At 46.1% G+C, this 26,032-nt stretch overlaps 2 protein-coding genes across 4 annotated transcripts in view; one reads left to right on the top strand and one right to left on the bottom strand.

Annotated features, from left to right (window-relative positions):
* The window catches only part of KATNAL2 (katanin catalytic subunit A1 like 2), a 43,938-nt gene extending 38,264 nt beyond the window's left edge, over positions 1-5,674 (top strand). The window contains exons 14-16 of the mRNA XM_070936000.1: positions 50-212; positions 2,592-2,694; positions 5,123-5,674. Of these exons, the coding sequence (XP_070792101.1) occupies positions 50-212; positions 2,592-2,694; positions 5,123-5,262 (406 nt within the window). The 3' untranslated portion in view covers positions 5,263-5,674. The remainder of the gene's footprint in view (positions 1-49; positions 213-2,591; positions 2,695-5,122) is intronic.
* A 3,062-nt stretch (positions 5,675-8,736) lies between these two features.
* HDHD2 (haloacid dehalogenase like hydrolase domain containing 2) lies at positions 8,737-25,189 on the bottom strand. 3 transcript variants are annotated; one of them, XM_070938946.1, is made up of 7 exons: positions 25,009-25,189; positions 22,382-22,483; positions 19,688-19,896; positions 15,334-15,418; positions 13,827-14,043; positions 12,507-12,570; positions 8,737-9,977 (listed from the first exon to the last, which is right to left on the bottom strand). In XM_070938946.1, exons 2-7 carry the CDS (start codon positions 22,480-22,482, stop codon positions 9,874-9,876), a joined length of 780 nt encoding a protein of 259 aa, XP_070795047.1. In that variant the 5' UTR covers position 22,483; positions 25,009-25,189; the 3' UTR covers positions 8,737-9,873. The 3 variants fall into 3 exon arrangements, with proteins under 3 accessions (XP_070795047.1, XP_070795048.1, XP_070795049.1); XM_070938947.1 differs by lacking the exon at positions 22,382-22,483; XM_070938948.1 differs by lacking the exon at positions 25,009-25,189 and having other exon boundaries at positions 22,437-22,455.
* Positions 25,190-26,032: the final 843 nt, after the last annotated feature.

Below are 26,032 nucleotides of genomic sequence, written 5' to 3'. Positions count from 1 at the left end.
TCGCTAATAGAACAGTGTCCAAGGATCTGCCATCCCTATTCTCTCCTAGGGAACTGGATTACGCCATGCTGCGCCGACTGGAGAAGAGGATTCTGGTCGACCTTCCAAATCAAGAGGCCCGGCAAGCCATGATCCAACATTGGCTTCCCCCAGTGAGCAACAGTGGAGGAGTTGAGCTGAGGACAGAGCTGGATTATAATTTGCTCAGTCAGGTGAGGAGGTAGCCCACCCACGTCGTCAAGGGTTCTTAATAGAGGAGGCAAGGAATCTATAGAGCAGTGTTTCTCAATTTTGGCAACTTTAAGATGGGTGGACTTCAACTCCCAGGATTCCTTAGCCAGCATAGCATAACTGGCTAGAGAATTCTGGGAGTTGAAGTCCACATATCTTTCTCCCTATCTCTATCTGTCTCTATCTCATCTTCTCATCTGTCTCACCTTCTCATCTTCCCGATTATCTTCTCCTTTTGGTATCTTATGATTTATCACTTGATGTTCACATCTTATGAGTTATGATTTTATCTTATGATTTAGGATATATGGCTTATCATTTTGTTGTCTGTATGTACACTGAGGGCTTCTGCACAGGAAATGAATTCCTTGTGTGTCCAGTCGCGCTTGGCCAATAAAGAAATTCCGTTCCATTCTAATTCTAATTCTAATTCTAATTCTAATTCTATTCTATTCTATTCTATTCTATTCCATTCCATTCCATTCCATTCCATTCCATTCCATTCCATTCCATTCCATTCCATTCCATTCCATTCCTTTCCTTTCCTTTCCTTTCCTTTCCTTTCCTTTATTTATTTTCATTCCATTCCATTCCATTCCATTCCATTCCCATTCCACTCCACCCACGCCACACACACCACACAACACAACACAACACAACACAACACAACACAACACAACATAACATAACATAACATAACATAACATAACATATTTTCTTTTCTGTTCCGTTCCATTCCATTCACATATATATAAGTAACCAGGCCGCCAAAGAACACGGTAGCTGGACACCATCAAAGTTGACACCAGTCAAAGCATAGAACAACTCAGTGAAGTAGTGCAAGATCAGAAGATGTGGAGAGACCTGGCCCATAGAATCGCCAAGCGTCGGATATGTCTATATGGATATCATCATCATCATCATCATCATCTTAAAGTTGTCAAAGTTGAAAAAACTGTTATGGAGGATAGAATGCTTATTGGCAGTTAGTCTTGATGGTTTGGTGGGACACTAACTTCTAGGAGTAATTAATTACAGACTGCTGGGAAAAAGGGCACAGGCAGGGGTGAAATTTAAAATTTGTTAATACCGGTTCTGTGGGCGTGGCTTGGTGGGGACGGGTAATGTGACTGGGTGGGCATGGCCAACTTTTTTTTTTTTTAACTTTTCAAAGTATTTTTTCTACAACCTCTTCGGCTGAAGAGGTTGCAAAAAATGCTTTGAAAAGCCTCTCTGACAATCAGGCAATTCAGCTGGGATTGTCCGAGACTTTTCAAAGCATTTTTTTTTACCACCGCTTCGGCCGAAGTGGTTGCAGAAAAAAATGCTTTGAAAAGCCTCTGACGATCCCAGCTGAGCCGCGTGATCATCAGAGGCTTTTTTTTTTGTTTACTTTTAAAAGCATTTTTTCGTCAGAAGAGGTTATAGAAAAAATGATTTTAAAAGTAAAAAGAAAAAAGAAAAGCCTCTGATGATCGTGCGGCTCAGCTGTGCATTGGGGGGGGGGCAGGGATTTTTGCTACCGGTTCTCCGAACCACCCGCCGCCATCGCTACCGGATCGGACGATCCGGTCCGAACTGGGAGCATTTCATCCCTTGGCACAGGCCTTTGAGGTCTTCCTGAAGGCATCTTGGGTGGCCTTCAGCCAAGATGGGGAATGGGATAGGCCACTGGTCTGATCCATGTAGATCTTGTAATGTTACCTTGATGCTCTTCTGGTGGCAAACAAACTCGTCACTAACCTCTTGTCCACCATAATAGGATCCATAAGACACAGGAGACATATGATTCATGTGCTCAGGAGACCTTTTGGGTTGTGTCAGAAGTGTCCCGATGCAGAAACCGCCTGTCAGGGTTCCAACTAACACCCCCAGTGAAAGAAGACTCCAAGGATTGAAGTTCCTCAAAGTTCCATTTTATTAGAGATGTCATATTGGCACATCTGGGAAAAACCTGAATCTGAAAGCTTCCAGGTTTTCCCCACCCAAAGGAAAGTCCAAGTCCCTTCCTCCTGCACCACTTGTCCATCACATGGTCCAATCAATGCATCGTCCCAACTGGAGATGCCTCCCAGTTCCAGCCCTCCAGGTGCAGGGCAAGATGTCCTTGACTCTTTGAGAAAGGAATGTTATTATGACTACATATCACCCTGGCTCCATACAATCCCCCCTCCCAGTTTCCCACAGTAGTAAATATGGCAGGCCTGAAGGCCCAATGCAAAAAAGATGGCTTCCAAGCTGACACCGTCCCCATAACTTGTTTTCCTCTCCATCCTTTCTTAATCTAAATGCTAGCTTGGCAGCTACCTACAATGGGGAACCTCTGCAGATGTGAGCACACCTTTCTGTTTGTCTATTAGGAGACGGAAGGCTACTCGGGTTCTGACATTAAGTTGGTTTGCAAAGAGGCAGCCATGCGCCCTGTGAGAAAAATCTTCAGCGCTCTTGAAAATCATCAGCCAGGTACTGCAACAGTCTCTTGGGTGTTCGAGCTGAACAGGTGCTCTGGGTTAAGTAAGCAGGGATGTCTTAGCTAGGTTAGCTAGGAAGCATAAAAAGGTAAATGATACATTATAAATCTGTACCAGCAGGTGGCAGCATTCTGTTTGTTTCCAATTCAGGTTTTTTTTTAGGATTTGTGAACTCCCTTCCCATTTTGCCACTGATATAAAACTCTCTAAGATCATACAAGTAGACCTCAACTTACGACCGCAATCGAGCCCAAAATTTCTGTTGCTAAGTAAGGCAATTGCTAAGTGAGTTTCCCCCCAGTTTACAGCCTTTCCTGCCACAGTTGTTAAGTGAATCACTGCGTTTTTGTTTTTTTTTTAATTTGATTTATATGCCGCCCTTCTCCGGAGACTCAGGGCGGCTTACAGTGCGTTAAGCAATAGCCTTCATACGTTTGTATATTTATACAAAGTCAGCTTATTGCCCCCACAATCTGGGTCCTCATTTCACCTACCTTTGAAAGGATGGAAGGCTGAGTCAACCTTGAGCCTGGCGAGATTTGAACTTACAGTAATTGCAGACAGCTGGTGTTAAATTACAGTGCTTTTAGTCTGCAGAGCTATGCAGGTTGTTCAGTGGCTAACACGGTTGGTCACTAAACGAATTGTTGTAAGTCGAGGACTATTTGTGGAATTCTAGAGCCAGAAGAGACCTTGGAGGTCTTCCAGTCCAACCCTTCGTGTGGTATTCTGGATGAGTTTGGACTGCAACTACGCAAAACTTGCAGTAGAGCAATGGCTAGCACCAGTGGTGGGTTTCAAAATTTTTTACTACCAGTTCTGTGGGTGTGGCTTGGTGGGCGTGGCATGGCTTGGTGGGCATGGCATGGCTTAGTGGGCGTGGCTTGGTGGGCATGGCAGGGAAAGGATACTGTTAAAATCTCCATTTCCACCCCACTCCAGGGGGAAGGATACTGTAAAATCTCCATTTCCACCCCATTCCAGGTGAAGGATACTGTAAAATCCCCATTCCCTCCCCACCCCACTAACCTGCTTCCCAGCCCAGTTCTCCTGTGCAGGGCAACAAAAGAAGACCCAGCCGATCAGCTGGAACTCGGGAGGTAGTGAATAGATCAGGGGTGGGGCCAGCCAGAGATGGTATTGGCCAGTTCTCCGAACTACTCAAAATTTCCGCTACCAGTTCTCCAGAACTGATCAGAACCTGCTGAAACCCACCTCTGGCTAGCACACATTGGAAGCAGTGGTGGTATTCAGCCGGTTCAGGCGTATGGGTATTGGTGACCTGTGGGTATCCATCAGCCCCGGTGCTATGCCGTCCCATTCAGCCATGTTACCTAAGCTGTGTGCATGCATGCAAGCCGTGCGCCAGTGGTGGGTTCCTCCCGGTTCGGTCTGGTTTGGCCGAGCCGGTAGCGGTAACGATATGACGTCACTGAACCGGTTCTCCCCCCCACCCTCCCACCCCCCCACATTATTCTTACCTTTTATTTGGTCCCACCCCCAATCTATTGCTGCCTCCTGAGTCCCAGCTGATGACTAGAGGGGAAAAAAACTGTTTAAACTCTTGCCGGGGGCTTCAAAGGGCCGCCCTACAGCTGATCAGTGTTAAAAGCAAACAAATGAGTCGGGTCGTAAGTGCGAGGACTGGTCGTAAGTGCGAGGACCTTCCAGAAATGACTGACCAGCTAGCCATGCCCACCTAGTCACATGACCTTTAAGCCACACCCACAAAATAAGCGACGCCCACAGAACCAGTAGTAAAAAAAAATTTAGAACCCACCCCTGCCATGCGCGTGAGCAAAGCGCAAGCGTGGAAGGCCACGCGCATACGCGGAACATTTTCAATGCTCAGCGAACCAGTGGTAAAATTATGTGAAACCCAGCTCTGATTGGAAGACACCAATCTGGGGAATGAGATAGAAATATAATGATACTCTCACAGACTGAGAATAAATTAGCAGAATAAGCTGGGGGAGCCGGAACAAGACTCAAGGTATGAAGGTGTCATTTGGAGGCATCCATTCTACGATCTCTATGATCTTATTCTATTATCTTATGAGCCGCAATGGTGGTGGCGCAGTGGTTAGAGTGCAGTACTGCAGGCTACTTCTGCTGACTGCCGGCTGCCTGCAATTTGGCAGTTTGAATCTCACCAGGCTCAAGGTTGGCTCAGCCTTCCATTCTTCCGAGGTGGGTAAAATGAGGACCCAGATTGTTGGGGGCAAGAGGCCGATTCTGTAAACCACTTAGAGAGGGCTGTAAAAGCACTCTGAATCGGTATATAAGTCTAAGTACTATTGCCATCTCATCATCTTTTGGGTTACATGCCATTCAAGAGGAGATCTGAGTTGTTCCTTGACCATCGGTGGACCGATTTTGGATGACATTTCAACTTCTAATTGGAGATCTTCTTTCTTCAGACAGTGGAAACTTACCGGTGATCCACCTGGACACGGTCACAACCGAAGACTTCCTGGATGTCATTTCTCATACCAAGCCTTCTGCTAAAAACCTAAGTCAAAGATACGTTGACTGGCAAAGAGAATTTGAGTCGGTTTGAGTCGAGTTGAAGATCTGGAACAATCATCCACATTTCCAGCTCCTCCACCCCACCCAACACATTTCTGAAGAGTTTATTTTTTAAAAAAAAACAAACAAAGAGGAGAAGAAACTTATCGCTTTCCAAGCTGGATGCTGAGTTTCGATGATGGAGAAGAGGCCGCAAATTGTTATTCGGAGAAACCTGGTTCTAGCTTTTCATCCGATAGCTTTAGACTCATACACAAGGCGGAAAAAAAACATTTTAGCACTTTTGCCATTTTTAATTTTTGTAATTAAACATGACCGTCCATTTGTATTTCTGTGTCACCTAGAAGACTTTTGGGATCCGTTTTGTTGACTTAATATTTGCTGCTATACTTTTCTTCCTTAGTGGGACCAGATAGTAGGAAGTGATAAAGTAAGACATTAATTGGGCCTTCTCGGGCATCCTTGCATTAAACCAGTAGATTTTGAAGACTGTCCTTGAAGAATAAACTACTTTGGAGTCTCAGAGATGTCTTTTAGAGGCTTTCTTACAGTGACCAATAGGACTCCTCTCTCTTCCCTTGGTCATCTGAAGACTGACAAATGTCTATGGAGATTCTCAGTCATCCAGGTCATGGTTGTCCCAAAGGTGCTTTTTCAAGAGGCAGCTGGACTTTCTGGTTTTTCTTTGAAGGTGTTTTGCTTCTCATCCAAGAAGCTTCCTCAGCTCTACAGAAGCTGAAGAAGCTTCTTGGATGAGAAGCGAAATGTCTTCAGAGAAAAACCAGAAAGTCTAGGCGCTTCTTGAAAAAGCACCTCTGAAAATAGACACTTTCAATATTTTTATTCTATTAGAGAAGACACTTAGAAAGTATAAAAGGGTTTTTTACTTTTAAAAGCCTTTGATGATCCCAGCTGAGCCGCGCGATCATCTGAGCCTTTTTTTTTTTACTTTTAAAAGCATTTTTTCGGCCGAAGAGGTTGTAGAAAAAATGCTTTTAAAAGTAAAAAAAAAAAAAAAGCCTCTGATGATTGTGCGGCTCAGCTGGGCATGGGTGGGGGCAGGGATTTTTGCTACCGGTTCTCCGAACCACCCGTCTCCATCGCTACCGGATCAGACGATCCGGTCCGAACCAGGAGCATTTCACCCCTGCCATGTGGGTAGATCTGAATGCTTTATTGAAAGAACAAGATATGGTGAAAATAGAAAATAGAGATACATACAATGAGATTCAAATACAAGACAGACAGTATTGAGTTACTGCTGAACAGAACAATTAATAAATACAAGTAATTTCAATTTCACCAGCGATGCTGTGTGTGTGCGGAATGTGGGCTTGTCCTTGGATGACCATGTGCTACACATTAAGTTCAGTGGTGGGTTAGGGTTAGGGTTAGGGTTAGTGGTGGGTTGCTACCGGTTCACCCCAGATCAGGCGAAATGGTAACCTCCGTGCTGGGGCTTCACGGAGAACCTCTAGCTAAGATTCTGTGCAGTTTGGAGAACCCCCAAATCCCACTCCTGGCTGGCCCCTCCCACCCTGCCCCGCCCCTCCCAGGAGTCCCCATGCAGCCCGTTTTGGATGGAGGTAAGTGCAGGGCGCGCGCGGAGGCTCAGGGCAAAAAAAATGGCCCTACTGGAAGTTTGGGAAGGCAGGTAATGGCCCCGTTTTCGGCCTCCAGAGGGCCTCTGGAGCCTGGGGAGGCCATTTTCACCCTCCTGGAGGCTCGAGGAAAACCACCGGAGCCCAAGGACTGCAAAAATGCCCCCCCTGTGGTGTAGGAGGCCGACTAGGCCATGCCCACCCAGCACCTGGGCAGAGAATCCCTTGCTAAAATTTTTGAAGCCCACCCCTGGACACGTGTCCGACCCATCGCGACCCCATGGACAACGTTCCTCCAGGCCTTCCTGTCCTCTACCATCCCCCGGAGTCCATTTAAGCTCACTCCGACTGCTTCAGTGACTCCATCCAGCCACCTCCTTCTCTGCCGTCCCCTTCTTCTTTTGCCCTCCATCGTTTCCAGCATTGGGCTCTTCTCCAGTGAGTTCTTCCTTCTCATTAGGTGGCCAAATTATTTGAGTTTCCTCTTCAGGATCTGGCCTTCTGAAGAGCAGTCAGGGTTGATCTCCTCTAGGACCGACCGGTTTGATGGCCTTGCAGTCCAAGGGACTCGCAGGAGTCTTCTCCAGCACCAGAGTTCAAAGGCCTCAATTCTTTGGCCCTCAGCCTTCCTTATGGTCCAACTTTCACAGCCATCCATTGCAACTGGGAAAACCATAGCCTTGACTATACACACTTTTGTTGTCTCTGCTTTTTAGTCCGCTGTCTAGATTTGCTATAGCTTTCCTCCCCAGGAGCAAGCGTCTTTTAATTTCTTGGCTGCAGTTCCTATCTGCAAAATTATAATAAGTTAATAGGACTAATTAAAACATCTGCAGATCGCAAGTAGCAGTTTACTCTTTACTTGCTATCTCAAAAACAGGCCTGAAGCTTTAAAGATTAACAGAAGTTTAGCCAGGAATATGATTACGGCAGCCCACTCTAAATGAACTATCACTGATTCAGCTCAGCTGGTTTAAATTGGGAAGGAAGGATTTATAACAATAACGTGTGGAAAAGTTCTTGTGTCTTATGATTAGGGTCTTACTGGAGAAGAGAATATATTTCCTTTGTTCTTTTGAAGTGAAAACATGCTTGGTTGGACACAGCTTTATCAGGAACCAAAGAATTAATCCAGGTTCTTCAGGCTAACCCACATATTCAGCTCTTCTGAATTTGTATTGTCAACATAGCTGCAAACTTGCCAATCCTATTTTATGGATAAAAAAACACTGGACATGAAAGACTACTGGTTCTCCAAAAATAAGACCCAACAGGAAAATAAGTCCTAGCATGATTTTTCACGATGCTCGTAATATAAGCCCTACCCCCAAAATAAGCCCCAGTTAAGATTGTTAGCCAGATGGGTGCATTTAGTAACATATTTTCCCCAAAATAAGACCTAACCAGAAAATAAGCCCTAATGCATCTTTTGGAGCAAAAAATAATATAATACCCAGTCTTATTTTTGCGGAAACATGGTAGTTCTTTCTTTTACAGCTAGTCCTCGACTTAACGTCCATAACACAAGTCTGGAATTTCCATTGTATGTCGTGGTGGTCTTAAGTCGAGACACCCACCTACCCAGCTGAATTTTATTAAATTTTGAGTAGTGGTCATTAAGTGAAAGTTGCCATTGTTGTCTGTAGTGGGTGGTTTTTTTGCAGAGAACTGGAAGTTAAATGTTTTCCGGCAGAAAAAAAGAAAAGAAAAACACATTCAGAGACCTGATAAAACCAGCAAGATCGTGTCAACCTCTCTACTCCTCCTTTTAGTTTCTGAAATAATCCCTTTTAAAACGAGTTCTCACCTACTCGTCATTAGAAGCCGGGCAAAATTTATTTCCAGACCTTATTGTACATAAAACTCACTAGCTTAGAGGGACCTATTCATTAAAGCAACCCACTTGGAAAGATGCCAACAGTCTTTGCCTGAGGAAGAACCTTAAAAATGTGCCCATTTCCTGCTATATAAGATGTTAAATATTAAAAAATGGCCGGGTTAATGCATCACTGGGGAGAGGTAGGTGAGCCTACCTGTATATTAGGTGTGTTACAGTGGTGGGATTCAAAATTTTTTACTACCGGTTCTGTGGGAGTGGCTTGATGGGCGTGGCATGGCTTGGTGGGCATGGCAGGGGAAGGATACTATAAAATCTCCATTCCCTCCTCACTTCGGGGAAGGTTACTGCAAAATCCCCATTTCCTCCTGATCAGCTGGGACTCGGGAGGCAGAGAATAGATGGGAGCGGGGCCAGTCAGACATGTATTTACCGGTTCTCTGAACTACTCAAAATTTCCACTACCGGTTCTCTAGAACTGGTCAGAACCTGCTGAAACCCACGTCTGGTGTGTTAGCAAGTTCTGGGCATCAGGTGCACTATTTCTCCTTTCCATGAAGATGGACAGTTGTGCAATAACAGACCGATTCCACAGGCCAATCTAATGTATATTATTATCCAATTTATTTGCCATCCAACTTGCGTTTCAAGGTGATTCTGAGCGGTATGTAGCAATAGCACATAGACTTATATACCGCGTCATAGTGCTTCACAGCCTTCTCTAAGCGGTTTACAGAGTCAGCCTATTGCCCCCAACAATTTGGGTCCTCATTTTACCCACCTTGGAAGGATGGAAGGCTGAGTCAACCTTGAGCCTGGTGAGATCTGAACTGCCAAATTGCAGGCAGCCGGCAGTCAACAGAGGTAGCCTGCAGTACTGCGTTCTAATCACTGCGCCACTGAGGCTCTATAAGGCTGAATCGCATATTTCCTTCTTTATTCAACCTCACAAATTCCCCCCTCTGCCTTCGGGAACCGAGCAAGGCAAGACGGGAAGGTTGGGCACAGAGTCCTGTTGGACAGGATAACTTTTTGGGGTGTGGGAAGCAATGATTACGGTGAGAACATTTATTCCATCACAGTCCCCAAAATGGTGGAGTCCAACGACAATGCACCAAGAAAATCCGAACGCTCTGCAAAGGATGCTGTGGGCCATTTCATTTTGTGGCACTGGAAGATGACATTCAAAAGTTGCGGTGCTTCTTCAGAGCAGATGCTGGAGGATGTGTTCCACGGCATGGGGAAAGCTCTCGCAGGTTAAGTAGGGGGGTGGGTTAATTTTGCCTTCGTCGGCATCTCGGTATTTCCCTGCAACGACAAAACCAGAAATAAATGAATTACGTTCTGTAATTAGGTCAGAATTAGCCTCAAATTTTGCCAGAGATCAGAGCTGGCACCGCAAATTTCTGCAGCCCTATTCATGTCCGCTATTTTCCAATGTTCTCAACCGGTGCATTCAGCTTTGTAAAAGTAATCCAGTGGGCATGGACGGCTCTATTTACTGACCAAGGAACTGGGGCCTCATCCTGTTAAACAATAGATGACGTGTGGTCTCATTACTTTTCTGTGATTTAATTATATCTCTGACGGTCAGCCTTCTGCAAAAATCTTTGCAAAAATCAAATTGGAAAATCATGAAGTAACGTAAATTATTTATTTATTGATTGATTGATTTATTTATTTATTGGTTCGATTTATATGCTGCCCTTCTCCGGAGACTCAGGGCGGCTTACAATGTGTTAAGCAATAGCCTTCATACTTTTGTATATACCTGCTTAGTAGGGCTTTCGCCCCCCCCTCCCAAGCGGTGTTCTTTTTTTTATACAAAGTCAGCTTATTGCCCCCACAATCCGGCTCCTCATTTTACCTACCTCGGAAGGATGGCAGGCTGAGTCAACCTTGAGCCTGGTGAGATTTGAACTCGCAGTAATTGCAGGCAGCTGGCAGCTAAGTGCTACTTAACAGCACTTTAGTCTGCTGCACCACCAAGGCTCCTTTACATGGAGTAACACAGACAAGGAGACAATGACCACAACTACCCATGTTTCCCTGTCTTATATATATATATTTTGCCACCAAAAAAGGCACCAGGTCTTATTTTCGGGGGGCAGGCGGGGGGGGATGTTGTCCACACCTCACTTGCAAGCGTCATCCCCGGCCTCTTTTTCACTATCAGAGACCTTCAGAAACTCCTTCAGCTTTGGATAGTTGCAGCCAGGCCTCGCATACCTCCGCCCATTTCTTCTGCAGCCAGCAAGGCTTTCCTGAAGGCTTCTATAGCCGATAACAGAGCTCTGGATCAATCCAGGGCTCTGTTATCGGCTACAAAAGCCTTCAGGAAAGCCTTGCCGGCAGCAGCAAAAGAAACGGGCTAAGGTGTGCGAGGCCTGGCTGCAACCAGGGGTGAAATGCTCCTGGTTAGGACCAGATCACCTGATCCGGTAGCGATGGTGGCGGGTGGTTTGGAGAACCGGTAGCAAAAATCCCTGTGCCTCCTCCCCCATGCTCAGCTGAGCCGCACAATCATCAGAGGCTTGTTTTCACCCCTGGCTGCAACTCTCCGAAGGTAAGTAGTAGGGCAGCTCTAACTCCCTCCCCCCTTTCTTCACCCTAGTTTAGTTTTTACCTGTGCATCCTGGAGTGGGCAGGGTCTTAATTAGGGCTTATTTGGGGGGAGGGTAGGGCTTATATTGGGCGCACATCGACGAAAAAATGCTTTTAAAAGTAAAAAAAAAAAGCCTCTGATGATCGTGTGACTCAGCTGGGATCCTCAGAGGCTTTTCAAAACATTTTTTTCTACAACTTCTTGGCTGAAGAGGTGGTAAAAAAATGCTTTGAAAAGTCTCTGATGATCCCAGCTGAGTTGCCTGATCGGCAGAGGCTTTTCAAAGCATTAGAAAAAATGCTTTGAAAAGTTAAAAGAAAAACAAAACTTGGCCACGCCCACCCAGTCACATTACCCACCACCAAGCCACGCCCATAGAACCGGCAGTAACAAATTTTACATTTCACCCTGGCTGCAACTCTCCGAAGGTAAGTAGTAGGGCAGCTCTAACTCCCCCCCCCTTCTCCACCTAGTTTAGTTTTTACCTGTGCATCCTGGAGTGGGCAGGGTCTTAATTAGGGCTTATTTGGGGGGGTAGGGCTTATATTGGGCGCACATGTACAAATCAAGCTAGGGCTTACTTTCTGAGTAGGTCGTATTTTCGAGGAAACAGGTATCTAGATCAGTGTTTTTCAACCTCACTGTCTTTAAGACGGGTGGACTTCAACTTTCAGAATTCCCCAGCCAGCATGGGGAATTCTGGGAGTTGAAGTCCACGCGTCTTAAAGTTGCTGAGGTTGAAAAACGCTGATCTAAATGCAACAGCCGTTCAGCTACTACTTGAGTAGCCATGAGACTGCCTCCTCAGCGTGTGACGCATCCGTCCTGCGGGCTGCGAGTTTGACACCCCTGTTCTATAAGGATAGCTAAATTCAGGTGGGAAAGATCTGCAGAAGAAGGTTAACCCAGGAGGGAACAGCAGAAAGGTGTTACAGGTAGGATGTTGGTTCGGCAAATGTGTATAAGCAACCTGACACGAACACCTGCAGCTTGACTGAAGTTGCTGAAAAACAGGTTGGTATAGATGATCACCAAGATTCCTTTCAAGGGTGTTCCTTCAATTCATCCATGACTAGATCAATCTCTGAGCATCTTCCTGCTTATCTCTTTTTCTTCCTAAGGGAAAATGTTCTAATTCCTTGATCGTGGATTTTTTACGTAAGGCAGAATAGAAATAAACATCAACCTAGTTTCAAGTGTAGTTCTTTTAGTGCCCAGGTATCATTACGTACCGGTCTTCACCAGTATTCCCAGCATGCCAGCGTTCTGGGCACCCCCGACGTCATCCCTGCAGTCCTGCAAATGCAAGAGAAATGCAAAGAATAGAATAAGAATAAGAATAGGGTGGAGTGGAGTGGAGTGGAGTGGAATGGAATGGAATGGAATGGAATGGAATGGAATAGAATAGAATAGAATAGAATAGAATAGAATAGAATAGAATAGAATAGAATAGAATAGAATAGAATAGAATAGAAAATATGGAATGGAGTGGACAGAATAGAAAATATGGAATGGAATGGAATGGAATGGAATGGAATGGAATGGAAGGGAAGGGAAGGGAAGGGAAGGGAAGAGAAGAGAAGAGAAGAGAAGAGAAGAGAAGAGAAGAGAAGAGAAGAGAAGAGAAGAGAAGAGAAGAGAAGAGAAGAGAAGAGAAAGTATGGAATGGAATGGAATGGAATGGAATGGAATAGAATAGAATAGAATAGAATAGAATAGAATAGAATAGAATAGAATAGAATAGAATAGAATAGAATAGAATAGAATAGAATAGAATAGAATAGGAATTGGAAGGGACCTTGAAGGTCTTCTAGTCCACCCCCTGTTTAGGCAGAAAACCCTACACCATTTCAGACAAATTGTCCTATCTCTTCTTAAATTTCTTAGAGAAACCTGCAACTCACAAATAGGTTGTAAAAGCTCCTTAAAAATAGGGATGTGTTTTTAATAGACTCTTGTTTCATAACAATCCTTAACTGCTATTTTTCCTATGCTGCACCAAGTGGTAAAATGATGAAAAACAATTGAAGAGTTTGAACTCATGCTACATTGGGGTCCCCCGGAGCCTCCGGGGCCACCAACGGGCCGGGGGGTGGTGCGCCGCACCCCCCCGCCCCTCGTTTTGGGCCTAGCAGGCCTCCCTGCAGCCTCCTGGGTCCAATAACGGGCTGTGGGGGGCATGCGCTATGCCCCCCATGCATGCGCGCATGACCCCCCCTGCGCATGCACACGCATCCCACTGCATATGCGCACATGTCCTCCCTGAGCATGTGCATGCATCTCCCACATGCGCCCCACCCCCTGCGCATCCCAAAAATCAGCTGGTCGGCAGGAGGCGCAAGAGCGCATGCGCGGTGGGGCTGAGCCGGGTGACGGCTCACGTGCCCGCAGAGAAGGCTCTACGTGCCATGTGTGCCATAGGTTCACCATCACGATTTGTATATACCGTATTTTGAATTGTAAATTGCCCAGGTCTCTTACTGAGAAGGGCAGCTATAAAAATCCAATAAATATCTAAATAAACAAACAAGCAAGGATTCTAGAAGACTCACGTCGCCAATCATGATGGCTTCCTCAGGTCCACAGTTGGTCCCACGCAAGGCCTCCAGGAAAAATGTCCGCTCTGGCTTCCCCACCACCGTGGCCTTCTGGTCAGTGGCATACTCCAGGCCGGTCACAAAGGGTCCTGGGCCGAGGGCGAGGCCATCTTTCTTCTTGTAGTACCTTGCCTTGTGAATAGCTATGAGGGGAGCCCCGTCCAGCACCAACCTTGGAAGAGGAAGGAGACAAAAGCTGCAACGTAACCCTAGAAGCATCAGGCAGCCGGGAACATTCAGCGGGAATTCTTCGAAAATAGCAATGGCACTTAGATTTATATACCGCTCTGTTCTGCCCCAGAGGCTTTTTGTTTTTAAAAAGCCTCTGCCAATCAGGCAACTCAGCTTGGATCATCAGAGGCATTTAAAAGAAAAAAAAGCCTCTGCCGATCAGGCAACTCAGCTGGGATCGTCAGAGCCTTTTGAAAGCATTTTTTTTCGCCGAAGAGGTTGTAGAAAAAATGGTTTTAAAAGTAAAAAAAAAAAAGGCCATGCCCACCCATTCACATTAACCCCCCCAAGCCACGCCCACAGAACCAGTAGTAACAAATTTTAGATTTCACCACTGATTCTAACCACTGTGCCTCCAGGGAAGGAGGGAGGGAGGAAGGAAGGAATGAATAGCAATAGCACTTAGGCTTATATAGTGTTTCATAATGCTTTACACCACTCTCTGGCTGGTTTACAATATCAGCATATTGTCCCCGACAATCTGGCCACCGTTTTATCCCATTCTGAATTTCAACGGCAACCATCCACAAAAAGAGTTGCACCAGAACACTATATGACAGGATGAGAACCCACTGTAATATTGTTCTGCCCCAGCTACGGATCCCAAAGAACACAGCACACACAAAGTTTGTACAAAACTTAATTTACTAAAATAACTCAAGTCTTTTTCAAAACAAAGGCTGTTAATAAACTTTCTTAACAGCCTACAAGAAACCAAAGATAATCACAATCTTACTAAGGTTGGCAGAAAGCCCAGAAGCAATTTGCAGAGAATCCTGCCGCAAAGGAGAGTGAACTAAAGTTGTTCCCTACAAATTCCTTCAGTTGGCATTCCTCCTTAAATAGGCTAAGGGAGTGGCCAATTAGCCCCAAGCCTTACTCTCGAGGAGACCTCCTCCTGAGGAGCCACTCCTGCCTTTTGGCCACGCTGCGCGCCTGTGCATCAAGAAGAGGCTCCTCCTGTTCGTCATCTTCACTTAAAGGAGCTTCTGGGGGTTCTGAAGACCCTGGCTGAATCCCCGCCTCTGGCACCATATCTTCTCCAGCCTCCTCATTTCTGACTCGAGCACCAGCTGCACAGGCTGCTGGCGCAACACCACACCAGCCTCCTCACTGTCAGAATCAGCTACAATCTGCACAGGCCGCTGACGGGCCACAACAAGTACCCAGCAAGCTGAGAGCAGGTACCCACATCAACAATTCAAGCAGGGAGGGATTTATTCCTGCTTACCTGAAAGCTCTGTTCATAGTTTGATAGTTGAACTGGTCAGGAGCCAACCCAACCACTACAGCATTCGGATCGCTGGTGTCAATGCCTAGAGGAAAATGCAAATATCTGTTAAAACCAGTCCTACCCAGGTCCCTACAGAGGAAGGGTTCCCTTGGGTGGGCTTGCTTTCCTCTTTCCAAAAGCCACCTGGGTGACTTTGCCTAATCACCCGGAGATTGTGAGTTCTAGGCCCACCTTAGACAAATAAAAACCAGCTGGATGACTTTAGACCAACCACCCAGAAACTGTGAGTTCTAGTCCTGCTTAAGGCATGAAAGCTGGCTGGGTGACTTTGGGCCAATCAGCAGGAGACTGTGAGTTCTAGTCCCGCCTTAGGCATGAAAGCTGGCTGGGTGATTTTGGGCCAATCACCAGGAGACAAGAGTTCTAGTTCCGCTTCAGGCATGAAAGCTGGCTGGGTGACTTTGGGCCAATCAGCAGGAGATTGTGAGTCCTAGTCCCGCCTTAGGCATGAAAGCTGAATGGGTGACTTTGGGCCAATCACCAGAAGACTGTGAGTTCTAGTCCCGCCTTAGGCATGAAAGCTGGCTGGGCGACTTTGGGCCAATCACCAGGAGACTGTGAGGTCTAGTCCTGTTTCAGGCATGAAAAAGGGCTGGGTGACTTTAGGCCAATCACTCTCTCTCAGCTCATCCCACCTCACAGGATTGTTGTTGTGGGGAAAATAGGAGGAGGAGGAAGGAATATTAGATATGTTCACTGCTTTGAGTTATTTATAAAGTAATGAAGATAGGATTTTTTAAAAAATCCAATAAATGCATAATTCCAGCAGACTACAAACCTGCAGGGAGATTCAGCATATTTGTTAGCATCTGAAAATTGGACAAAGATAAGAAAAGAATAGACTAGAATAATAGAGTTGGAAGGGACCTTGGAGGTCTTCTAGTCCAACCCCTTGCTTAGGCAGGAAACCCTGTACCATTTCAGACAAATGGTTGTCCAATCTCTTCTTAAAAACTTTCAGTGTTGGAGCATTCACAACTTCTGGAGGCAAGTTGTTCCACTGATTAATTGTTAATTTATTGTCAGGAAATTTCTCCTTAGTTCTAGGTTGCTTCTCTCCTTGATTAGTTTTCATCCGTTGCTTCTTGTTCCACCTTCAGGTGCTTTGGAGAATAGCTTGATTCCCTCTTCTTTGTGGCAGCCCCTGAGATATCGGAACACTGATATCATGTCACCCCTGGTCCTTCTTTTCATCAAACTAGACCTACCCAGTTCCTGCAACCGTTCTTCATGTGTTTTAGCCTCCAGTCCCCTAATCATCTTGGTTCCGGAAAAAGACAAAACTTTCTTCAAGTCAAGCTAAACTCCTGGTGCCTACAAGAACAGGTCCAGCTGGATGTTCCCAGCACTGGGCTCAGCTGGAGTAAATCCAGGGGTGAAATCCAGCAAGTTCTGACTGGTTCTGGAGAACCAGTAGCGGACATTTTGAGCAGTTCGGAGAACCGGCAAATACCACCTCTGGTTGGCCCCCGAGTGGGGTGGGAATGGAGATTTTACAGTATCTTTGCCCCAGGAGTGGGGAGGGAATGGGGGTTTTGCAGTATCCTTCCCCTGGAGTGGGGTGGGAATGGAGATTTTGCAGTATCCTTCCCCAGGAGTGGGGTGGGAATGGAGATTTTGCAGTATCCTTCCCCTGGAGTGGGATGGGAATGGAGATTTTACAGTATCCTTCCCCCAGGAGTGGGGAGGGAATGGGGATTTTGCAGTATCCTTCCCCAGGAGTGGGTTGGGAATGGAGATTTTGCAGTATCCTTCCCCCGGGAGTGGGGAGGGAATGGGGACTTTGCAGTATCCTTCCCCTGGAGTGGGGTAGGAAAGGAGATTTTGCAGTATCCTTCCCCTGGAGTGGGATGTGAATGGAGATTTTGCAGTATCCTTCCCCTGCCACACCCATCCGCCACGCCATGCCCGCCACGCCCACAGTACCGGTAGTAAAAAAATTTGGATTTCACCACTGAGTAAACCGTAATAATGAGAATGGGCGTCCTACTCACCCATCAATGCAAATAGAAAGGTTAAGCCCCATTCTGCTCTCCACGAGGAAGTATGTGACCCAAGGCGAAATTTAGTTAAACCTGCGGGGCAATTCTAGGCCCGGGATATTCTTTCAAAGAGAAGGTGTCCTTACGAAAGGCACAAATGGAAGTGCAGCAATGAGAGATACTCCAATGTGGATTTTATGCATTTACTTGGACTTACTTTGTAACACTCCCTGGGAGCATCTGGCACCATTAAGCAAAGGATGGATTATGCTCATCTGACTGCGAGCTATCTTAAACGAAGATTATCCAAGAATAATTCCATAGTAGTTACTAACAGGGGCTTAAACATCTTTCATCGTACTTAAAACTACTGGACACATACACAAAAACGCACATAAAGCATTTTAGGTGAAGAGAAGGAAGAGTCACGACCCAATGGGATTTGACACAGAATTGATCTAAAGACAGGAAACACAATCTGATTTAACTAAACTTTTAAATCTCCCTTACATTACGATGTTTCAGAGTCATACACTAACCGGGGCCAGCCAGATGGAACGGGAGGCCAAGTTAGCTTGTCCATATATGCCAAAAATGGAAGGAAGTACCGTATTTTTCGGAAATGGGTGGAAATGTTTGTATGTCTTATAGACCGAATATGGCCCTGTTTTTGGCCTCCCGAAACCACCCTGCGCATCCCCTTTTCGCTAAAAACGGGATGCGTGAAGGGTTTGGGAGGCCTGCAGAGTGCTCCTGGGGGCTGGGGAGGGCGAAAACAGGATGCGCAGAGGGTTTGGGAGGCCTGCAGAGCAGGGGTGAAATCCAGCAGGTTCTGACAGGTTCTGGAGAACTGGTAGCGGAATTTTTGAGTAGTTCGGGTAATTGGCAAATACCACCTCTGGCTGGCCCCAGAGTGGGGTGGGAATGGAGATTTTGCAGTATCCTTCCCCCAGGAGTGGGGAGGAATTTTGCAGTATCCTTCCCCTGCCACGCCCATCAAGCCACACCACGCCCACCAAGCCACGCCCACAGAACCGGTAGCAAAAAAAATTGGATTTCACCACAGCTGCACAGTGCTCCTGGGGGGTGGGGAGGGCAAAAACGGGAAGTGTGGGGGGTTCGGGAGGCCAAAAATGGGCCCGTTTTTTATAAGAATGGGATGCGCAGAGGGTTTGGGAGGCCTGTAGAGTGCTCCTGGGGGCCGGGGAGGGCAGAAACCGGACGCGTGGAGGCGAAAAACTATTTTTTTCCTTGTTTTCCTCTTCAAAATCTAGGTGCATCTTATACTCTGGTGCATCTTATAGTCCGAATAATACGGTACTTAGCAAATACACAACTCTGGTGTGAAACTGAAGTCAACCGAAACAACCATCATCATGGAAAGAAGAGGCCAGTAAAACCCTCTTAAGACTTTTTCCTAAATCACAACCACCACCTCAGCATTGAAATACCGGTACTTATGACCTCAATTGAGCCCAAAATTTCTGTCCTTAAGTGAGACATTTGTTAAGTGAGTTTTGCCCCATTTTACAACCTTTCTTGCCACAGTTGTTGTGAATCACCGCAGTGGATAAGTTAGAAACATGGTTGTTAAGTGAATCTGGCTTCCCCGTTGATTTTGCTTGTGGGAAGGTCGCAAAAGGGGATCACAGGACCCCGGGGCACAGCGACCATCATAAATATGAACCGGTTGTCGATCATCTGAATTTTTTTTTTTTCACCCTTACGACCGTTGCAGCATCCCCATGGACACGTGATCAAAAGTCGGTTGCTTGGCACCTGGCACCGAGCTGGTTTCGAATCCAAGACAGGACTAGGACTCACAGTCTCCCGGCTACCAGCCTGTGGCCTTAAACTGGCTCCCATTATAGTACAGCAATGGTTAAATCATTCATACATCCTTTGTCTGTATGTATAGATATAATTCAGTGGTGAAATGCACTTACCTTCGCTACCGGTTCGGGTATGTGAGCGTGCATGTCTCTGCGCATGTGCAGAGGGTCAAAAATGGGATGTAATGACATCCTGGCAGGTGGGCGGAGCCTCCTGCTACCGGTGCTACCAGTTCGAGCGAACCGGATAGATCCGGCCAGATTTCACCGCTGATATAATTCTATATTTATGCCAGGAGAGTTATGTTAGGATACCTTCATTTTGTTATATTGTACTATATTAATTTATTTGACTCTTTTTTGTTAGTTTTTATTGTTTTAAATGTGGTTTTATATTCTGTAAGCCGCTTTGAGTCGCCATGGGCGAATAGGCGGCAATATAAGTTCATTCACTCAATCAATCAATCAATCAAATACCTGTAAAATCATGCAAAGCATTTTTCTCCACCATCAACAAAGGCCGGACTTTTTTCTGCTCCAACAAATTTCGGGCTGCCGTCAGGGACGTGAAGATCTCATCTTCCTTAATGTCGAACTCAAGTTTCTTCAGCCTCTCCACCAAGTCTTGCTTGCACTCCTTTGTCGTGTTCGTCACAAATCGGATGGCCACGGGAGCAGAGCGCAACCTGGCCGGGAGAAACAAGAGAAGCGGATGGCTGTTTTGATCGCAGAAGTACTTTTGTGTGTAATCCTCTGTTGTGACCTAGGCCCAAGTAGTTATTACGAGACACAATCAGTCCTAAACAAACATATTTTAATAGAACAGCTGTGAATTACTTCATTCTTAGCTTAGTCCAAATTAATTCCAGAACAAATCCTTCATAAACAGTCCTTCGGCCTTATCACCAACCTTTGTCTACTTTGGCACCATGCCAAAGGTTTTTCTTGGCAAAAGTTCAGAAGCAAGAGACACCAACAAGAAACAAATTTAGCAACAAATTTGCTTTCCTACAAAGAACCCAAGAGCCCTTGCTGCTCTTTTAAGCCTTCTGGGAGGGGCCAATCATCTCCTGGCCTTACTCCCGAGTCGTCCTTTTTGCTTTAGCTGCTCTTGCCTTCTGGCAGCTGTTTGCATGCACGCACTAGGAACAGGCTCCTCCTGTTCCTCTGCCTCTCTGCTATCCGCCTCTGGAGCAGGGGTGAAACGCTCCCGGTTTGGACCGGATCACTTGATCCGGTAGTGATGGAGACAGGTAGCAAAAATCCCTGCCCGCCCCCCCATGCCCAGCTGAGCTGCACAATCATTAGAGGCTTTTTTTTTTTACTTTTAAAAGCATTTTTTCTACAACCTCTTCGGATGAAAAAATGCTTTTAAAAGTTAAAAAAAAGCCTCTGATGATCGCGCGGCTCAGCTGGGATCGTCAAAGGCTTTTAAAAGAAAAGAACCCTTTTTTTCCTTTAAATGCCTCTGATGATCCCAGCTGAGTTGCCTGATCGGCAGAGGGTTTTTTAAAAAGCCTCTGCCGATCAGGCAACTCAGCTGGGATCGTCAGAGCCTTTTGAAAGCATTTTTTTACAACCTCTTCGCTGAAGAGGTTGTAGAAAAAATGGTTTAAAAAAAAAATTGGCCACGCCCACCGTCACATTACCCCCTCCACCAAGCCACGCCCACAGAACTGGTAGTAACAAATTTTAGATGTCACCACTGCTTTGGAGGCTCCAGAGTCCGCGCATCGCTCCCAGATGGCCCTGGCCGCATCTCTGCCTCTGACGCAGAGCCCTCCTCTGGGCCTTCCCTTAGCTCCAGGACTGGCCCATTGTCCTCCCCAGCCTCCTCACTGTCTGACTCTGCTGCCAGCTCCGCAGGCTGTTGGTGGACCACAACATTCTACCACAGGTAATCCTCGACGTACGACCACAATGGAGCCCAAAATGTATGCTGCTAATAAATGAGACATTTGTCACCTGAGTTTGGCCCCGTTTTACGATCTCGCAAAAGATCATATTGCGATCCCCTTTTGCAACCTTTGGACAGGCAAAATCAATGGGGACACCAGATTCACTTAACAACCATGTGATTAACTTATTGACGGTGGTGATTCACTTAGCAACGGTGGCAAGAAAGGTTGTAAAATGGGGCAAAATCTATTTAACCAATGTCTCGCATAAGAATAGAAATGTTGGGCTTAATTGCGTTCGTTAAGTCAAGAGCTACCTGTACTTACAATACAAGTGGTCCTTGACCAGGGGTGAAATGCTCCCGGTTCGGACCGGATCGCCCGATCCGGTAGCAATGGAGGCAGGTGGTTCGGAGAACCGGTAGCAAAAATCCCTACCTCCCCCTCCCATGCTCAGCTGAGCCGCACGATCATCAGAGGCTTTTTTCTTTTTTACTTTTAAAAGCATTTTTTCTACAACTTCTTCCGATGAAAAAATGCTTTTAAAAGTAAAAAAAAAAAGCCTCTGATAATCGTGCGGCTCAGCTGGGATCATCAGAGGCTTTTCAAAGCATTTTTTTCTGCAACCTCTTGGCCGAAGAGATGGTAAAAAAAATGTTTTGAAAAGTCTCTGACGATCCCAGCTGAGTTCTTGATCGGCAGAGAGGCTTTTCAAAGCATTAGAAAAAATGCTTTGAAAAGTTTTTTTTAAAAAAAAGTTGGCCACGCCCACCCAGTCACATTACCCCTCCCCCATCAAGCCATACCCACAGAACCGGTAGTAACAGATTTTACATTTCACCCCTGTCCTTGACTTACAACTGGTGGCTTAGTGTCAGTTTGAAGTTACGACCTACTTGAAAAAGGGGACTTACAACCCCGATCCAAAGTTCCCATGATCATCTCCTTCCCACAGTGCCATGACTGCACCCAGGATGCACACCCACATTTTATGACCATTTGCAGCATAATACAGTCATGTGATTGTATTTTACAGTACAAAGGTTTTGCCAAAAACACTTATTTCCAATAGAAGAGAATATTTGTAGCTCATGGTTGAACTGTGGGGTCCTCGGTGCTTTCTGAGCTTGGTTGGGTTTTTTGGCAGACGTTTTATTACCAAACTAGGTAACATCATCAGAAGCAAAAGCATCTTCTCAGCTAAGAAATGGAATTTGCAAAATTGTCACTTTCCCGCCACATCCTTCAATGGAACTTGGAGGAAACAACTTGCTTTTTAAGAGCTTCCTGGGCTCCTGGCACAGCTGAGTCTTCTATATGAAGCGTACCGCTCAGATCCACCAAGACTGCTTTTATCACACGCCGAGCTGCCATCCTTCAAGCCAAGGAGAAGATGGAGGTGGTAGAAGGGAAGAAAAAGAGCATAAATGGTTAGGTAACACCAGACGATTAAAAGAAGCAGGAGAAATTTTAAAAAAAACCATCTCCCTGGTAAATGTCTATGGAGATTCTCAGTCATCTACGTCAGTGATGGCTAACCTATTTGTATTTTATCTTGGCTGTTCACCACCCTGAGTCCTCCGGGAGTAGGGCGGTATAGAAATTTGATAGATAGATAGATAGATAGATAGATAGATAGATAGATAGATAGATAGATAGATAGACAGATAGATAAATAAATAAATAAATAAATAAATAAATAACCTTTTTGCCCTCGAGTGCCAAAAGCGGGGGGAGAGCAGGGAGGACGCCCACGTGCATGCCCACACCCATAATTCAATGCGCCCCGCCCCCGTGCATGCGCCGCGCCTCCTCCTGCGCCCCCCTCCCCAGCTTTTAGCACAGAATGACCTGGTGGGCCCAGTAGGCCCGATTTTCACCCTCCCCAGGCTCCAGAAGCTTTCTAGGAGCCTGAGGAGGGCGAAAATGGCCTTCCCCACCCACCCCAGAGGCCCTCCGGAGGCCGGAAACAGCCCATTTCCCAACTTCCGGTGGGACCGGAAGGCCCAAAAAACAGCTGGCTGGCGCATGCATGCGCGCTGGAACTGAGCTGCGGCAACAATTGCATGCCCACTGATATGGCTCCGTGTGCCACCTGTGGCACCCGTGCCATTGGTTCGCCATCACGGATCTAGATCATGGTTGTCCTGGAAAAAAGCACCTTTGGGACATCTCCCTGCTAAGTAAAAAAGAGGCGGGCAACGTATAAAAATATATCAATAATTGATCAATCGGAACCTTTTCCTCCAATCCCCCAAAACAAAACAAAAAATCATTTTCTGTTAAACAGAAAAAGTTACACACAAAACAAAATCTGGACATTGACATCATGTCCAGCTTTGGTTTCAGAGGATAACGAATTTTATAGTTTATAAATTATCTTGCTACAATAGAAAGAAGCCGTAACTGTAGCCCTGTTACAGGATTCAACAGCAATTAAGATACCAGGGTTTTTTGGGGGGAAATGAGTGGATTTCAATTCCCAGAATCCACACATCTTAAAAGTGGCTCAGGTTGAAAAACAAGATTATATAAGGAAGAAGCAGGGTGTTCCGTTTGGTTGTGTGCAGCTCCAGGAAGGAGGGATGCAGGCAGCCAAAACTGCTGGAATGCAAAGCCAGAACAGGGACTCATACAGAGACAATTGTGGTTAAGTGGCAGGTGGCATTCCCTTGGGGCATTAGAAGCTACCCCTGTTCAGCAATTGATGGAGCAGGCACCAGGCAGAAATGAGTCTGCTCCAAAAAAAGTTTGGAAGGAGCTATGGCAGGGGTGAAATCCAGCAGGTTCTGACAGGTTCTGGAGAACCGGTAGCGGACATTTTGAGCAGTTCAGAGAACCGGTAGCAGAATTTGGAGAACCGGCAAATACCACCTCTGGCTGGCCCCCAAGTGGGGTGGGAATGGAGATTTTGCAATATCCTTCCCCCAGGAGTAGAGTGGGAATGGAGATTTTCCAGTATCCTTCCCCTGGAGTGGGGAGGGAATGGAGATTTTGCAATATCCTTCCCATAGGAGTAGAGTGGAAATGGAGATTTTGCAGTATCCTGCCCCTGGAGTGGGGTGGGAATGCAGATTTTGCAATATTCTTCCCCCTGGAGTGGGGAGGGAATGGGAATTTTGCAGTATCCTTCTCCTGGAAAATCTCCTGGGAATGGAGATTTTGCAGTATCTTTCCCCTGGAGTGGAGTGGGAATGGAGATTTTGCAGTATCCTTCCCCTGGAGTGGGGAGGGAATGAAGATTTTGCAATATACTTCTCCTGGAGTAGGAAGGGAATGGGGATTTTGCAGTATCCTTCCCCTGGAGTGGAGTGGGAATGGAGATTTTGCAGTATCCTTCCCCTGGAGCGGGAAGGGAATGGGGATTTTGCAGTATCCTTCCCCTGGAGTGGGGAGGGAATGGGGATTTTGCAGTATTCTTCCCCTGGGGTGGGGAGGGAATGAAGATTTTGCAATATCCTTTCCCCTGGAGTGCGATGGGAATGGAGATTTTGCAGTATCCTTCCCCTGGAGTGGAGTGGGAATGGGGATTTTGCAGTAAGGGAATGAAGATTTTGCAATATCCTTCCCCTGGAGTGGGGAGGGAATGGAGATTTTGCAGTATCCTTCCCCTGCCACGCCCACCAACCCACACCACACCCACGCCCACAGAATAGGTAGTTAAAAAAATTGGATTTCACCACTGAGCTAATGGCAAGATCAGAGATGCATACAGAGGCACAACATGCACCCTCCCCACCATTGCTTTCTCTGGTTTTACTGTTTTACCAACTTCATCATTACCCCCATTCAGCCTTACTACACACACACCTCCCCCATTAAGGAGGAAAGCAGCCCCACACCCCTTGCCAATGTCACAAGGGGAAGGAAAATCGCCCATAGAGTTCCTTCCTTCCGTACCTCCACACCCCAGACAGTCCCTCCTTGCTGCTCAGAAAAGCCCTGCAGAAGGAGCCCCTCGTGAGACCATACGGAGACTGGAGGCAACACTTCCCCCCTCTTTCACACCATTGGTACCGTCCCCACCATTGGGGATGCCTCTGCTTGGACTGTACTATTACGAGATGCAGGAGGAACGAGACAGCCTTCTCTCTCTATGACTCGTCATTGGGATTTGACGGAAGGTCCTGTCGCTTAAGGACCTTTAGAATCGTCTAAACAACTGCCTGTATGGGCCTTCGTTTCTTTTTTTTCTTCGTCAGCAATCGAGATATAATTTTCCTAAATAGCACAAATAAATGGGTCCCTTAGTCGAGATGATAACATTTACTTTTGTCTCCTGCTCGAGGCTAACATTTTTGAACAGGCGGTTAGATAAACACCTTTGTGGTCCCTTTGATAGCTATAAGTTGGAATCTATTTTCTACTACAGTAAAAAAATACATTCCTGTTGAATTTCTGCCTATCTATAGGATCCTAGATCCCAAAGGAGATGGGATACAGGAACCTCTGATGTAAACCAGGGAATAGCAGCAGGTGCTGCTCCACTTTACAACGTTTTACCCCCAAACTCTAGGAATTCATTACTGCTGTATTTCTTTAAGAGAACAACTAAAGACTCTCTTGTTCACAAAAACTGCCTCTGGATTTGCTATTGTTATATTTTTTTTTCCTTTTATGGCAATGGCAGGAAGACTTTTCCCCTTCTCTTGTAAACTGCCCTGAGCTCCTTGGGGGAGGAAAAGCAATGTAGAAACAGTAATTATGATACCAGATCAACATCCAAGTGCTGCTAAACCACGATTCCCTGCGGTCAGTCTGAGAATAATGGCAGAAAGAAGGAAAGAAACATTCTGGTCAGTCAGACTCCCAGTTTTGATGTGAGATTAACTTGGCCTGGAGAGACAAAACAGAGTCACTTTTCAGGGTAGCTTTTTAAAATAAAATTTGTATGGCTTAAAAAAAATACCCAAAAAGCAAAAAC

Source organism: Pituophis catenifer, unplaced genomic scaffold (assembly GCF_029215685.1).
Source record: "Pituophis catenifer annectens isolate HBS135680 unplaced genomic scaffold, rPitCat1.0.hap2 SCAF_2, whole genome shotgun sequence".
Lineage (NCBI taxonomy): Eukaryota > Metazoa > Chordata > Lepidosauria > Squamata > Colubridae > Pituophis > Pituophis catenifer.
This window is presented reverse-complemented; position numbering and strand designations above follow the sequence as displayed.